The 13617-nt window shown below is 48.5% G+C and overlaps 1 protein-coding gene across 2 annotated transcripts in view; it reads left to right on the forward strand.

The window, feature by feature from the left end:
- The first annotated feature begins 402 nt into the window (after positions 1-402).
- Positions 403-13617, forward strand: part of DGCR8 (DGCR8 microprocessor complex subunit) — a 42939-nt gene continuing 29724 nt past the window's right edge. Inside the window, exons 1-5 of one of the 2 annotated variants that reach the window (XM_004390090.3) lie at positions 403-564; positions 7652-8649; positions 9143-9302; positions 12193-12335; positions 12501-12783. In XM_004390090.3, coding sequence (XP_004390147.1) covers positions 7930-8649; positions 9143-9302; positions 12193-12335; positions 12501-12783 — 1306 coding nt within the window. In that variant the 5' untranslated portion in view covers positions 403-564; positions 7652-7929. Of the gene's footprint in view, positions 565-7233; positions 8650-9142; positions 9303-12192; positions 12336-12500; positions 12784-13617 lie in introns of those variants that run through there. The other variant, XM_023725044.1, reaches the window with a different exon arrangement.

The following is a 13617-nucleotide window of genomic DNA, read 5'->3' on the forward strand; positions in this document are numbered from 1 at the left end:
TAACTAATGCTTTTGATTAGACACTAGTGCATAGCGTGTTTGATCGCGATTGCACTCTCAACCAGAGATGGCCCGTATAGTGCCAAGCGGCGAGAACCACTCGAAGCGCCGTCAGCTCCCGCGCTACCCCGTTCCCGACACGCTACGCGCTCCGCCGCACCCGGCGTTCCCGGCGCTCCCCGCGGCCTCCGCCCTTCGCCCGGCGAGCCCCACCCCCACCTCCGGCGGCCACCGTTAGCGCAGCCGCAGCCTCAGGGCCTGGTCCCGCCCTCGTGGTCGTGCTATTGGGTCGCGCGCCGAGGCCGCGAGCGCCCTGTGCCGCCGATTGGCGGTCTCTGCAGCCCGCTCCGCGATTCTCCCAATGCGGAGCGGTGGGGCGCTGGGATTGGCCGCACGCCGGAAAGGCCCGCCCACCGCTCGCCCGGCGCGGCAGACGGGTCCCACCGACCGGAGAGAGAGAGAGAGCCTGGACGGCCCTTTCTAGATGGTGGCGGCGGCCGGGCTGTGAGGGTTTCCCTGCTGTGGTCGGGCTGCGGAGGCTACGGCAGTCCGCGGGTACCTGAGGTAGGTGCGGGGCGCGAGGGGCGCCCCGCGGGCCGGGCGGGCGGGCGCTGCGGCCTGCGCGAGGGCGCGTCCTTCTCTCTTGGTCTCTTGCCGGGCGGCGGGACGGGGCGGGAGTGGGGCGCGAGGCGGGCCTAGCCACGCGGAGCCCTGGCCTTTGTGAGGCAACATGGCGCCGGGGGGCGCGAGGCGGGGGTCCCGCCTGGGGGTTGGGTGTAGGGGGACGGACTCGGCTCTGGCGTCACCAACGCCCGTCGCTCACCGCCCGGCTAAACAGCTGTAGTGTAAAGAGGTCCCGCGCTCTGGGCCCGAAGCTGCAGCACCGCTTTTCAGGCGGGAAAGGCGTGGACGTGGGCAGTGCTTGCCTAGGACCCTTCCGGCTTTAACGCAATTTGGGAAATCTGAGAAGTCGCTTAAGTCCTTTTCTCCCCCAAATGCTCATCGATTAAGTGGCACGTAGATCACCGGGACGTGATTTTATTTTAACAATTAGCATGGTAGAAAAATAATGGAAGGTGGCAACCTGTTGATAGCGATACCTGTCAAGTGTCATCCGCTGGACTTGGGTTGCTCATGGTAGGAACTTGACTTGCTGTCTTGCATGCTTGCATGTACCTTGACACCCCATGCATGGGCAGTCTGGTCTAAGGCTGTTGACTGTGAGGCAAACACTAGGCAAGGACCCTCCTTTCCTGGCCACTGACCGGACTCCCAGTCGGAGGAATGGCCCCAACCCCCCTGTAGGCCTTCACTCACTGAAGGGAGTGCATGGCCAGTTGGCGGTGCCCAGTGCCGCCTGTGAGTCCAGGATATGAGACCCGTTGGAGGATGACAAGGAATGGATGAGGTCATACTGCTGCTGGGTTGGGCGGGAGGCTGCAGCAGGAGAGGCTTGACCATAAGGCAGCAGCTACAGCACTGGACCATCACAGTCGGTGCCTCAATGCCAGCCCAGCAAGTGGACTCCAAGGAAGGGTGTGTTGGTTTTACCCTGTGCCAGGGATCCAGGGAAGCCTGCTGTGAGTCTGCTGCCAGCTCACAGTCCAGTTGGCGAGGCAAGGCTTGCATCTGTGTGTTCGAAAAGCTAAAGCAGTAGTGAGGCTAAAGAGCGGGAAAGCCAGCATTTGAGTCCTTTATTAAGCCCAGGCACTTGCAAAGCATTCCCAGGGATTGTTTTATAGTCTTCCCCTTGACTGTGGGGTAACCTGTTGCTGTCAAGTCGATTCCGACTCATAGTGACCTACCGTGGGGTAGGGAATGTGATTCTGCCCAGTCTCAGTCTCTTTTGTCTGTAGCTCCCCTGCCCTCTTGGTGATCATCCAGCCCTGTGGCTTCAGTACTCCAGCCCGGGCTCTCTTCTGAACTCAAGCCTTGCATTTCAGCTGCCTCTTCTGCATCTCCACGTGTTACTTTGATGCCTGTTAGCCTTGTCTAAACCAAACCGCTCTTCATGTTGTCTTCAGCACATAACAGTCCTTTCCTTCAGTTTCGAGTCACTTTGATTCCTCTTTTTCTTATGCTCATACAGTCTTTAGGAAACCATGTCAGCCTCACCTTCTAATTTCGGTATCTGACCATTTCTTACCACCTCCAATTTAAAGTCTTAATACAAGCTACCTGGTGAGTCTCTTAATTCTTTTAATTGGTGCCATCCTTCCACCCTACCCCTAGTTTTCTCTGGACACAAAGTGATTTTTTTGAATTGCAACGTAGCATACAACCAAAGAAACTCCATCATTTCCTAGTTGTGTGACCTTGGGCAAATTGCTTAACCTTTCTGTGCTTAATTTTTCTCTCACAGTGCTGTGTGAGAGTTGAGTGAATTAAAACATATAACATACTTAGAACAGAGGACTTGGCAGAGTGTTGCCTGCGTCTGCTGTACTTGGATCATGTGACATCACCTTTTGAATCCTCCTTTCCAGTGGCCCATCTCAAGATAAGAGCCAGAGTCCTGGCCCCACTTGCCCTTGCAGACCTGGCCTCCTGTTTTCCCCCTGGCCCATGCTGTTGCAGCCAAACACACTACACTCCTACCCCAAGGCCTTTGTTATTGCACCCTGCCCCCCTCACACCTCTAGCTGACTCATGACACTCACTTCTGCCTTCAGATGGGCACTGACTGTGAGGCCTTTGCCCACCCTTTCTGAAGCTGCCTCCTCTTCCCTAATGCCTTCATGCTATATTTTCTCTTGAACACTTCTCAGCATGTGACAAGGTCCATGTTTTTTTTTTCTTTCTTTTTAAATAATATTTTACTGTGTTTTTGGTGAAGGTTTACACAGCATTCAACTATTTCTACACAAATTGTTCAGTGACATCGGTTACATTCTTCATAATGTGTGAACATTCTAATTATTTCCATTGTAGTGGTTGTTCCATTTCCATTAATCTAGTTTCCCTGTGCCCTTACATTCTCATCTTTGTTTTAAAGTAATTGTTGACCGTTTGGTCTCATATAGGTGATTTTTTTAAAGGAGCACAATATTTACGGTGATACTGTTTTGTGATCCAGTCTGTTATTTAGCTACAGGGATTAGTTTCAGTTCAAGGTTTAAAGAGTATCTCAGGGCAATAGTCTTGGGGAGTCTTTCAGTCTCAACCAGTCCAGTAAGTCTTTTTTTCTTTTTTTTAGGAATTTGAGGTTCTGGTCCACATTTTTTTCCCATTTATCAGGGTCCATCTATTGTGACCCTGATTAGGATGGTCAGTAGCGGTAGCTGGGCACCATCTAGTTCTTCTGGTCTCAGGGTAGCTGAATCTGTGGTTCCTATAGACTGTTTGTCCTGTACACTAGTTTTTTCTTTGAGTCTTTGGTTTCCTTTATCTTTTGCTCTGGACGAGTAGAGACCAATAGTTGTATCTTAGATACCTGCTCATAAGCTTTTAAGATCCCAGATGCTACACACCAAATTAGGATGTAGAACATAACTTTCTGAACTATATTATGCCAGTTGACCAAGATGTCCCACGAGACTATGATCCTAATCCTCCAACCCAGAAAACCAATCCCTCAAGGTGTTTGGTTATATCTAAGAGGTATCCATGACTGTGCCCCCATGTCCTTTATTATATATATGAATATAGTTGTTCCTCAGTATCCAAGGGAGATTGGTTGCAAGACATCTCCCCCCACACCCCCCCCATACTAAAATCCACAGATGCTCAAGTCCCTTATATAAAATGCCATCTTGTTGTTGGGTGCCGTCGAGTCATTTCCGACTTATAGTGCCCGTATAGGACAGTGTAGAACTGCCCCAGAGGGTTTCCAAGGAGTCGCTGATGGTTTTGAACTGCTGTCCTTTTGGTTAGCAGCTGACCTCTTAACCACTATGTCACCAGGGCTCCTAAAATGGCAAAGTATTTGCATATAACCTAGGAACATCTTTTCCGTATATTTTAAATCATTTCTAGGTTACTTATAATACCTAATACAATGTAAATGCTATATAAGTAGTTGTTATATGGTATTTAGGGAATAAGGACAACAGGAGGCTAACAATGCTCAAACAGTGAGTGCTGGAGAGAAAATGAGGATCTGTGAAGTGGTGGGAGGCTACAGCAGGGTATGCCTACACATTTCATTCGCATGGATTCAGCGTACTTCTCAGTGAGTGGCAAATTCAAATTTTGCTTTTTGGAACTTTTTCCCTGAATATTTTCGATCCACACCTCGTTGAATCCATTGATTTGGAACCCACGGATACGGAGGGCCTACTGTATACGTGCATACAGTCACACAGATGTGTATACATATACACATACTTGTATATACATGTATATATATTTACATGAGCACAAGTATATACATATATGCTTACCTACATATGTATATACCTGCACATGTATTTTTTGGTTGTTTTTGCTATTGTTTCAAAATTATACAGTAAAACCTGTGAAAATCAGAACCTGTGTAAGGCAGAATCCTGTCAGAGAAGGAAAACTAAAATATTTTCCATTAAAATACGATAAGACTGTACCCTGTCAAAGGCAGAAAACTGGTGAGACCTGGAAAAACAAGACAGTCCCACGGAGATCTGGCTCATAGGCTTCACTTTATATGCCATAGCCATTACGAACAGATCACTTTTTCTTATGTGCATTTTAGTGACATTGTTTACCTTCATCAGTCTGTGTACACTTCTTCCTCATTTGGTGTTACCTTTCCAATCACCAAAAATAACAAGGGTCTACTATCTAGAGAGTGAATCCTGCTCTCCCCTTCCCCCATCCCTGGTAACCACTAATGAACATTAGTTTCTGTATATTTACCTGTTCATGTCTTTTTATAAAAGTGAAAACGTACAATATTTGTTTTTTTATGATTGATTTATTTTGCCAACATAATGTCCTCTAGACTCACCCACATTGTGAGATGTTTTGGAAACTCATTTTTCTTTATCACTGAGCACTATGCTATTGTGTCTGTGTACCACATTTTACTTATCTGTTCATTCATTGTTGGGCACTTAAGTTGTTTCCATCTTTTTACTATTGTGAATAGTGCTGCAATGAACGTAGGTATGCATATATCTGTTTGTGTCACTTCTATTAAATCCCTAGGGTATATGCCTAGAAGTGGAATCATGTTTTTCTTAATTGCTGTTTGTCTCTCCCACTGAAACATGAGCTCTGTGAGGGTGGGGACTTTGTGTCTTCAGCACTTGGAATGGTGTGTGCCACATAGAAGGCATCAACAAACATTTGTTGAATGAGTAGAGAAGACTTGCAGAGGAAAAATAAGGAATTTTCCCAAGATTGCCCCGCTGCTGGGCTCTGAGCCTGGAGCTTTTGCCCTTTGGGGCTGGGCAGGTTTTCCCTGTCCCACCCTGTTCACCTCCTTTGATGTCTCGGTTTATTAGTTATTGTTGTTATTATCTTTACTTCTACACTGGTTGCTTCTTAGCTTGCTACCATGGTAGCAGGCTTCCCCATCCTGTACCACCATTTCTCTCCAGTCCTGCCACTTAATTGTATCTTCTTTGCTTTAGCGTTTTCTGCCCCCAGAATCCTGGCTCATGAGCTGGCTACCTCTAGAGTCTGCAAACCTGCCAGGTTCTGAGTCCACTGAGGAGTGATTGGTCCTGGTCCCACTCGTGTTCTGTAGTACTGGGCGTGCTGACCTGTTCGTCCTTCTCGGAAATTATCTTTCTTGGTTGCCAGGATACCAGCCTTACTACACTTGGTGTTCCTTGTGCCTGTCTAGCTACAGCCTTCCTAGCATTTACTGCAGCCCTAGGTGTGACATTATTTAGGTGCTGTATTTCCTTTATTCTAAGGTGCATCCTTGATGTATACATCTTTGGGGAGAGGGTGTTGCATTAAATCCCCATTGCATTCAAGTATTTTAGAACATTTTAGAATCTAGGAAATAGAATGACAGCACAGTGGTTATTGTCCTTCCAACTGTGTCCGGCGGGTGGGGACCTTGTCTCTTGTTCATGGTAGTGCCTCCCTCAGAGTGGACATTCAGTGAATATTTGTTTTTATGTTGTATTCTTGTCAAAATACAACCACCATGTTCTATCCGTTCACTGTTAACTTCTTAAAAGTGTGATGTTCAGTCTCCTGTCCTTTCCTTGATCTAGCTGCCACACATGGCTGTGGGCATGCCTATGTGTATCTGCACCTGTGTGCATGGCATGTGCATGCATGTGTGTTTGTGCACAGAAGGGGAGTGTATGTGCGTGTCCGCATGTGCTTTCTCCCAGCTCTGAAGACTGCCCTCCCCTGGAACTTCTCTGGGTTTTCTGGCTGCCCACTTTGACCTGCCTTCTCAGCCTCACGTCATCCCTTTTTTCGCGCTTCTTCTGTGGTGAAGTTTCCTAGAGTTTGTCTTCAACCCTCTTCTTGGTCTGTGTCCCCTCTCTGTGTGGCCTCCCTCCTGTGTTTTGGGGACTACCCCCTCGCTGATGCAGTCTGGCCCTTCCTCTCTGGGCCATCACAGCTCTGAGCTGTAGTCTCAGCACCTGTGGGACAGGTCTTCCTGGAGGGTCTGTCCATTCTCCTCTCCGTGCTTCTGCCTGGATACTGGGACATGTGTGTCCATCCAGGGAGGAGCCTTCTTCCTCTTCAATTCCCTCTTTTTTCTCCCTCCTCGGGCTATAACCAGTAAACAAGAGTGATCAGTTCTGTGTTGTCACCACTCCTGACTTTCTACCTCTTCTCTAGCCCTGTTGCCAGGGCCTCTCTCACAGCTTTGTCATCTGGCCCAGAGGACTGCTCTTCATGCATTAGGTACACTGCCACCTGTGCCTAGCACAGCTGTTCATTTCGTTTTTGCAGTAGGGACCTAATTGTGGCCCCAGAATTGCTTCACCATTGGTGGCCCCTTATTGCCCCAGGATAGAGCCAGGCTCCAGGTAATACCCAGGATGCTCTCTGCCTTGGGTCTGGTGGTCTCCTGCGGCTTCTCCCACAAGTCCCGGGCAGGCTACCTTCCCCACAGCCACCCACCCTCCTCCTCTACTGGGAACAGAACCATGTCATAACCTCTGGTGATCTCAGCACCCTGCATCAATGTCCCTCGTCCACGTGCTACCTTGTGGGCCCAGGAGAGCCGTTGGGTCCCAGGGGTAGCAGAGCGCCTGGCTGTACCTCTGAGGCCCCTAGTGCCACAGAGCTGAGCTGAGGGTCCTGCGCTCACCCTCTGACTGACCCAGCCCTTGCAGGTGAGTGTACTGATGTTGCTCTGATGGCCTGAGGGAGGCCACGCACCTTGTATGTGTTCTGGAAAGGGCGGCCTCACATCACATGCTTATTTACCTAATAAACTGGGTCAGGGGAATGCTGAGGTGAGATTTAGTGTAATTTAAAAAATTTTTTTTGAGGCTTAAGGTTATACTGTTTTTGTCTTCTGACGTAAGGGTTAAAATGGGCAGTTAATAAAATATTTAACTTTGGACTTAAATTATAATTTAGGTTCTAAAGAAAAAAACTGAAATTAGTTTGTTCTGATTGTTGAAAGGTTCACTTAGGCAGTATTATTTTAAGTCATCATTGCTGTTAACAGCACCTGACTTTTAATTCAGTACCAGGAAAGTGGAAGGTTTCTGTCATTTTGTGACGATGTTTTTAAATCTCTTTGCAGGTGGAAGAAGAAAGGCGCCACTTTGGCGTGAAGACAGACTTGCTTAGTCGTCAGTCATTTAAGCTGAGTGCATTGTGATTTCCAATAATTGAGGCAGTGGTTCTAAAAGCTGTCTACATTAATGAAAAGAGCAATGTGGCCAGCTTGACTAAGCCGCCAGCGTGTGCAGCGCGGGCAGGACGGCACCCGGGTCTCGACGGACTTGTGCATGTTAGCTGTTAGATTTATGTAAGGGTTTTTAAAACTCTGGTCTTTAAAATAGTCTTACCACTCTTAATATGGAGACATATGAGAGTCCCTCTCCTCTCCCGCGTGAGGCCGCAGGAGAAGCGATGATGGAGAACCGAGCTTGCCCCTTCCAAGCGCTGCCCTGTGAACAGTCTCCACCACCTCCCCTGCAAACGTCCAGTGATGCAGAGGTAATGGACGTTGGCTCTGGTGGTGATGGACAGTCCGAACCCCCTGCTGAGGACCCGTTCAACTTCTACGGAGCTTCTCTTCTCTCCAAAGGATCCTTCTCTAAGGGCCGCCTCCTCATAGACCCGAACTGTAGTGGCCACAGCCCGCGCACCGCCCGGCACGCACCTGCGGTCCGGAAGTTCTCCCCTGACCTTAAGTTGCTTAAGGATGTAAAGATTAGCGTGAGCTTTACCGAGAGCTGCAGGAGTAAGGACAGGAAGGTGCTGTACACAGGAGTGGAGCGCGGCACTCGGGCAGAGTGCGGTTTTGTCCTTAGTCCTATCAGTGGAGACGTGCATGCTTGTCCCTTTGGTGGGAGTGTTGGTAATGGGGTAGGCATAGGGGGTGAGAGTGCTGATAAGAAGGATGAGGAGAATGAGCTGGATCAGGAAAAGAGAGTGGAGTATGCAGTGCTCGATGAGTTAGAAGATTTTACTGACAATTTGGAGCTAGATGAAGAAGGAGCAGGCGGGTTCACGGCTAAAGCAATCGTTCAAAGAGACAGAGTGGACGAAGAGGCCTTGAATTTCTCCTATGAGGTATGTCGGTAACCCCTCCTTTGGAGGGCTTTTAGCAAAATTCAAAGAGAAATGTTTGGGAATTGCAGCATCTTTCAAAAGTTGACATTGCAGAGAGATAGGATAAAAGAGAATGAGCAGAATAATATTAATGTGGGAAAGAGAAAGATCTAAGGAGTCCGGGTGTTAAACATTTATAATGAAAAGTTTGGCTGATAAATGGTTTTTGTACTGCCTTTCCCAAACCTGAGTTGGAAGGTGTTGCTGAGAACTGCTCGCTGGGGTGTGTGTACCTAGACTCGGATGTGTTGGCTTTAGTTGTTGGTTTCATTCCGTTTGTTTTTCAGATGCTCATGCACCATAAAGGCACACCTAGGGCACTCCTTGAGAGTGCCCTGTGTCTGTGTCCATTCTCATTAATCCTGCTAGGCTTGCCCGTGGTGCAAGAAGTCCTGCCTCCGTCCTCGAGGTGCAGGGGCCTGGAGTCATGGTATCTTAATAGCATGTTTTGCAGGATGATTTTGACAATGACGTGGATGCTCTGCTGGAAGAGGGCCTGTGTGCTCCCAAAAAGAGGCGAATGGAGGAAAAATATGGAGGAGACAGTGACCATCCATCCGATGGAGAGACAAGTGTGCAGCCAATGATGACCAAGATTAAAACAGTGCTCAAAAGTAAGTAAGTGGTCAGAAAGCAGCCCTTCAGAGCAGCAGAAGTGCAGGTTGTTTAACAAAAATGCTTCATGAACCCTCTGGGTGCCAGCAGAGGTCTAGGCAATGGGTGTGTGTTTCAGGACAGGATAGTCATGGCCAGGCCCTCTGAGACCTCTCATTTGATGAAGGGAGAACAGACAAGAAACAAGGAAATACCCAGATGCACAGTGAGCCAGGTGCAGATCTCGATCTGTGCTGTGAAAACCACAGAGTGGGCTGGCATTCTGCAGACGAACAGAGTTGGAGCCTCTGACCGGGTCAGGAGGGAACTCCTGAGAGGGGTATTGGTGCTAAGCCCAGGGAGGGGACTTCTGAGGGAGTTGAGAATGGACATCTGGGGAGAGGCACTAGTGCTGAGCCCAGGAGATGAAAAGATAGGCAACAAGAAAATCTGGAGGCAGAAGCCAGAGGTGAGGAAGCTCAGTGAGGTGACTTGTGATGGGGAAGGGTCTACAAGTCACACTTGGGGCTCTGGATTTTATACCAAGCATGAAAAGCCACTCTTGTGTGCCGTTGAGTTGTTTCTGACTCATAGTGACCCTACTTAACAGAGTAGAACTGACCCATCAGGTTTCCTAGGCTGTAATCTTTATGGAAGCAGATCACCAGGTTTTTTCACTTGTGGAGCAGCTGGTGGGTTTGAACTGCCAATGTTTTGATTAGCAGCCAAATGCTTAACCATTGCACCACCAGGGCTCCTTGGGATGCCACTAGAAGCGTGTTTTAAAAGTATCACTCTGGCGACTGCTGGGCGGAGTAGACTTTAGGTGAGCAGAGTTGAATTTCCTGCAGGAGAAGTGGCTGTGTTTCCAGAGGTACAGGCGGTAGAACCTGCATTCAGTTTGGATTTGGGGACAGTAGGGAGAGAAATTGGGAGATGCTGAGGGTTGTGCCCATTGTAGCTCTAGTTGCTGGAGGTACAGGTGTGTGGAGGAATCAGGAATCTGTTTCTGTCTACTGGCTTGGAGGTGCTGTGAGCATCCTGGTGGAGGTATTTGGCCGAGCGGTTGGGCAGTGGAGAGTGAGGCTATAGAGACATGGTGGGATTCGTGGGCACACAGTTGAGACTGTGGACTGAGGGTGTAGGTGCAGAAGGTAGGGAGGAGAGCCAGGGGAGGGTGATATGCGGTGTCCTGGGCCGTTGAGTGGATGCATCAGCAGTGCTGATGTCATGTGTTTCTGCCCATGTCAGCTACTGTGTTGAATTCGTGTGCTTGTGAACAGGGATGAACCTGGGGTCCTCAGCTTCTGGAGGGGGCTCCGAGTGAGTACCTTGTTGCCTCTGGAAAGGTTACTTTGTGGTTTTAGCAATATCACTTTGAGCAGATAAACCCATGTCCATCCTGAGCAGCCCATGTGTTAGCAGTAGACCTGGCCATGACTGTGCCACTCCACCTGTCTGCCCCTGGCTCTGCCCTGGCCACTGCCATGCCTTACCCTCTGCAGGGTAAGGCCCCACCCACCTTGCAGCCTGCCTAGCAGCTCTGCGTTCCTCTCAGGAGCCTCTTCTCAGGCCTGCTGCTCACAGACAGACACAGCTGCGTGTTGGCTGAGCTCTTTAGAGGGGCCAAAAGACTTTCTGACTGCTAATTTTAGACCACTTATGGAGGCCTGGATATGAACCTGTGGTCCTGTGTTGTGTTTGGCTTCGTAGTTCATTTGCTTCTACTGACTTAGCCCAGAGCTGGTATAAGGCAGTTCCAACTTGGACCATGCCCAAGGGAGGAGAGTGCTTGAAAGTATCAGAGGACTTCTGCCTGGCTGGCAGCAGTGGCTTCAGGAGGCTGTCTGTGACAGCAACCCTCTGTTCTCCTCTCCGCTCAATAGCTGCCTGTAGTCAATAGCTGCCTGTACTCGGAGTATCAGGGCTTGGGGCCAGGTCTGCTGGGCGGAGATTGTCAGGAAAGTATCAGTGCCTTTCCTGTGAATCACTGACACTTTTTAAACAATGTGCTGTTTTTCTTTTTAGATTTCACTCATTTTTTCCCCTTTTGTTTCTAAATTTTTAATTTGCTCCCAATACCTGTAAGAAAATCAGGTTTTAGTTAAAACCTTGCACGGTACTGTTCCAGCAGCTAGGTCTGTCAGGGTATCAAGCAGATAACAAGTCTTAAACTTTTTTTTTTAATGACTGTAAAAATTGGGAATAAGTAAAAGAAACATAAAAGAGTAGGCAGTGGAGTAGTGTCTGAAAACAAATTTACACATTTATTAATTTGAAGTAGTGTTTTATATGCTGTGAGAGTGTACACAAATTAAGATTTATCCAAAGGGAGCAGTGGTCGACAGACGTGCAGTTTGTCAGCAAAGCTTACCTGCTCTTGGGAAGCCTCTGGCCATGGCCGAAGCAGGCAGATCCAGCACCCACAGTGCCAGTGAGGGAGCTGAGGCCAGTGATTCTCTAACGCCCCAACTCACAAGATGCAGAGGCGGTGAGCTAAGCTTTAGGAGTGTGTCTTGCAGAACCCTATTCAGGGCTCTTTCATGTGCTGATTCAGCAAGTATGTTTCTGCTGCATACCACCACACACTGTTCTAGGCAGTGGAGATAAGAGTGGGGATCAGGCAGATGGGGTTCTTGCTTCCGCAGAACTTTCATCCTCTGGGGAAGACCAAGATAAACAAGTGCACAGAAGCAGAGTGCATGGCGACTGGCGGGAACTGGGATAGACTTTGTCTGGTGGAAGGGGCAGGGCAGGCAGAGTGTGCTCCTACTCCCCTGCTTCTTAGAGGGTCTTTTCAGTACTTAGTTGAGTTTTCTGTTTTTATCTGCTATGTCATACTTTTTAAGACATTCTGACAATAGGGACTGTTTTTAAAGGTACTTTAAGATTTTCTTGTCTTCTGTAAAGGTCGTGGCCGCCCACCTACAGAGCCATTGCCGGACGGGTGGATCATGACATTCCATAACTCCGGCGTCCCCGTGTACCTGCACAGAGAGTCTCGGGTGGTCACCTGGTCCAGGCCATACTTCTTGGGAACGGGAAGCATACGGGTAGGGGATGCATCAGTAATGAATTTAATATTGTAAGTTCTCAAACTGAAGCATGCATGTCTGCATGGGTCTCTTTGTAGTCAAACAGAGACAAGTGAAAGGCATCAGATTGGCACACTTTTGGGGTTGTCCTTGTAACCTGTGTTGTGCTTTCATTATTCACAGAAACATGACCCTCCTCTGAGTAGCATCCCTTGTCTACATTATAAGAAAATGAAGGACAATGAGGAACGGGAGCAAAGCAGTGACCTCATACCCAGTGGGGAGGTGTCCCCTGTCAAGCCCCTAAGCCGATCCGCAGAGCTGGAGTTTCCCCTGGAAGAGCCCGACTCCATGGGTGCTGATTCGGCGCCCCCAGACGAGAAGGACCCACTGGGGGCTGAGGCTGCACCTGGGGCCCTGGGGCAAGTAAAGGCCAAGGTTGAGGTGTGCAAAGATGAATCAGTTGGTAAGTTTCCCAGGTGAGATTTCTTTTCTTCTTGTGCAGGAGCTGTGGAAACCATCTCCAGATGTGCTAATGCACACCACACCTCTTGGATCAAGTTCAGCCCACCCAAGGCCATCCTTCCATGCTTCTGTCTGTGAGAAATCAGTGATGTGAGCACCTTGGGTCGCTCTGACATCTAGAAAAAGCTCCATCTTGCTCTTGCAAGAGCCTCACTGGGCCCTGCTCCTGTGCCCTGGCTCTGCACGGACATGGCACAGCTTTTGCTGCCTTGGGGATGGCTTCTGTCAGTGCCAACAGGTCTTTTCTGTCTGGTTGCTTTTAAGATCTTTTCTGAAGTTCTGCTTTTTCAGTAGTAGTTGCTCATAGGAAGTTATTTTTATTTATCCTAATGCGTGCAGAACAAGCTTTTTCAATCTGCTGACTCAGTGTTGGGAAACTCTTAGTCAGTTTTTAAATTCTGCAGTTGGTTTTTGGATGTATGTTGGTGTTTCTCATTCTGTCAGTTCAGGTCTTGGTTCTTTCTTCAGTGATATCCAGCCTCTTGTAGCCCACCTGCCGAATCACTTCCAAAGACAACTTTCTGTCTTCAGGATTTCTAATTGTTGTGTGTATATTGCTGCCTGACCTATTTCATAACTGATGTTTTATGGGTGCTAATTCCTCTTTTAATACCTTGGAAGAGTTTAACATACTTAATTTAAAGCCCTTTTCTGGTTGTTCCACTATCTCTGTTTCCTTATGTGTGAAGTCTGCCATTTCTGGGTATGTTGATGTATCAGTTAAGGTGCTTGTGGCTACCTGTGGCTACCTGTAACTGAGAGCCCAGTTAAAACT

The sequence above is a fragment of the Trichechus manatus genome, unplaced genomic scaffold, assembly GCF_000243295.1.
Source record: "Trichechus manatus latirostris isolate Lorelei unplaced genomic scaffold, TriManLat1.0 scaffold00282, whole genome shotgun sequence".
Classification (NCBI taxonomy): domain Eukaryota; kingdom Metazoa; phylum Chordata; class Mammalia; order Sirenia; family Trichechidae; genus Trichechus; species Trichechus manatus.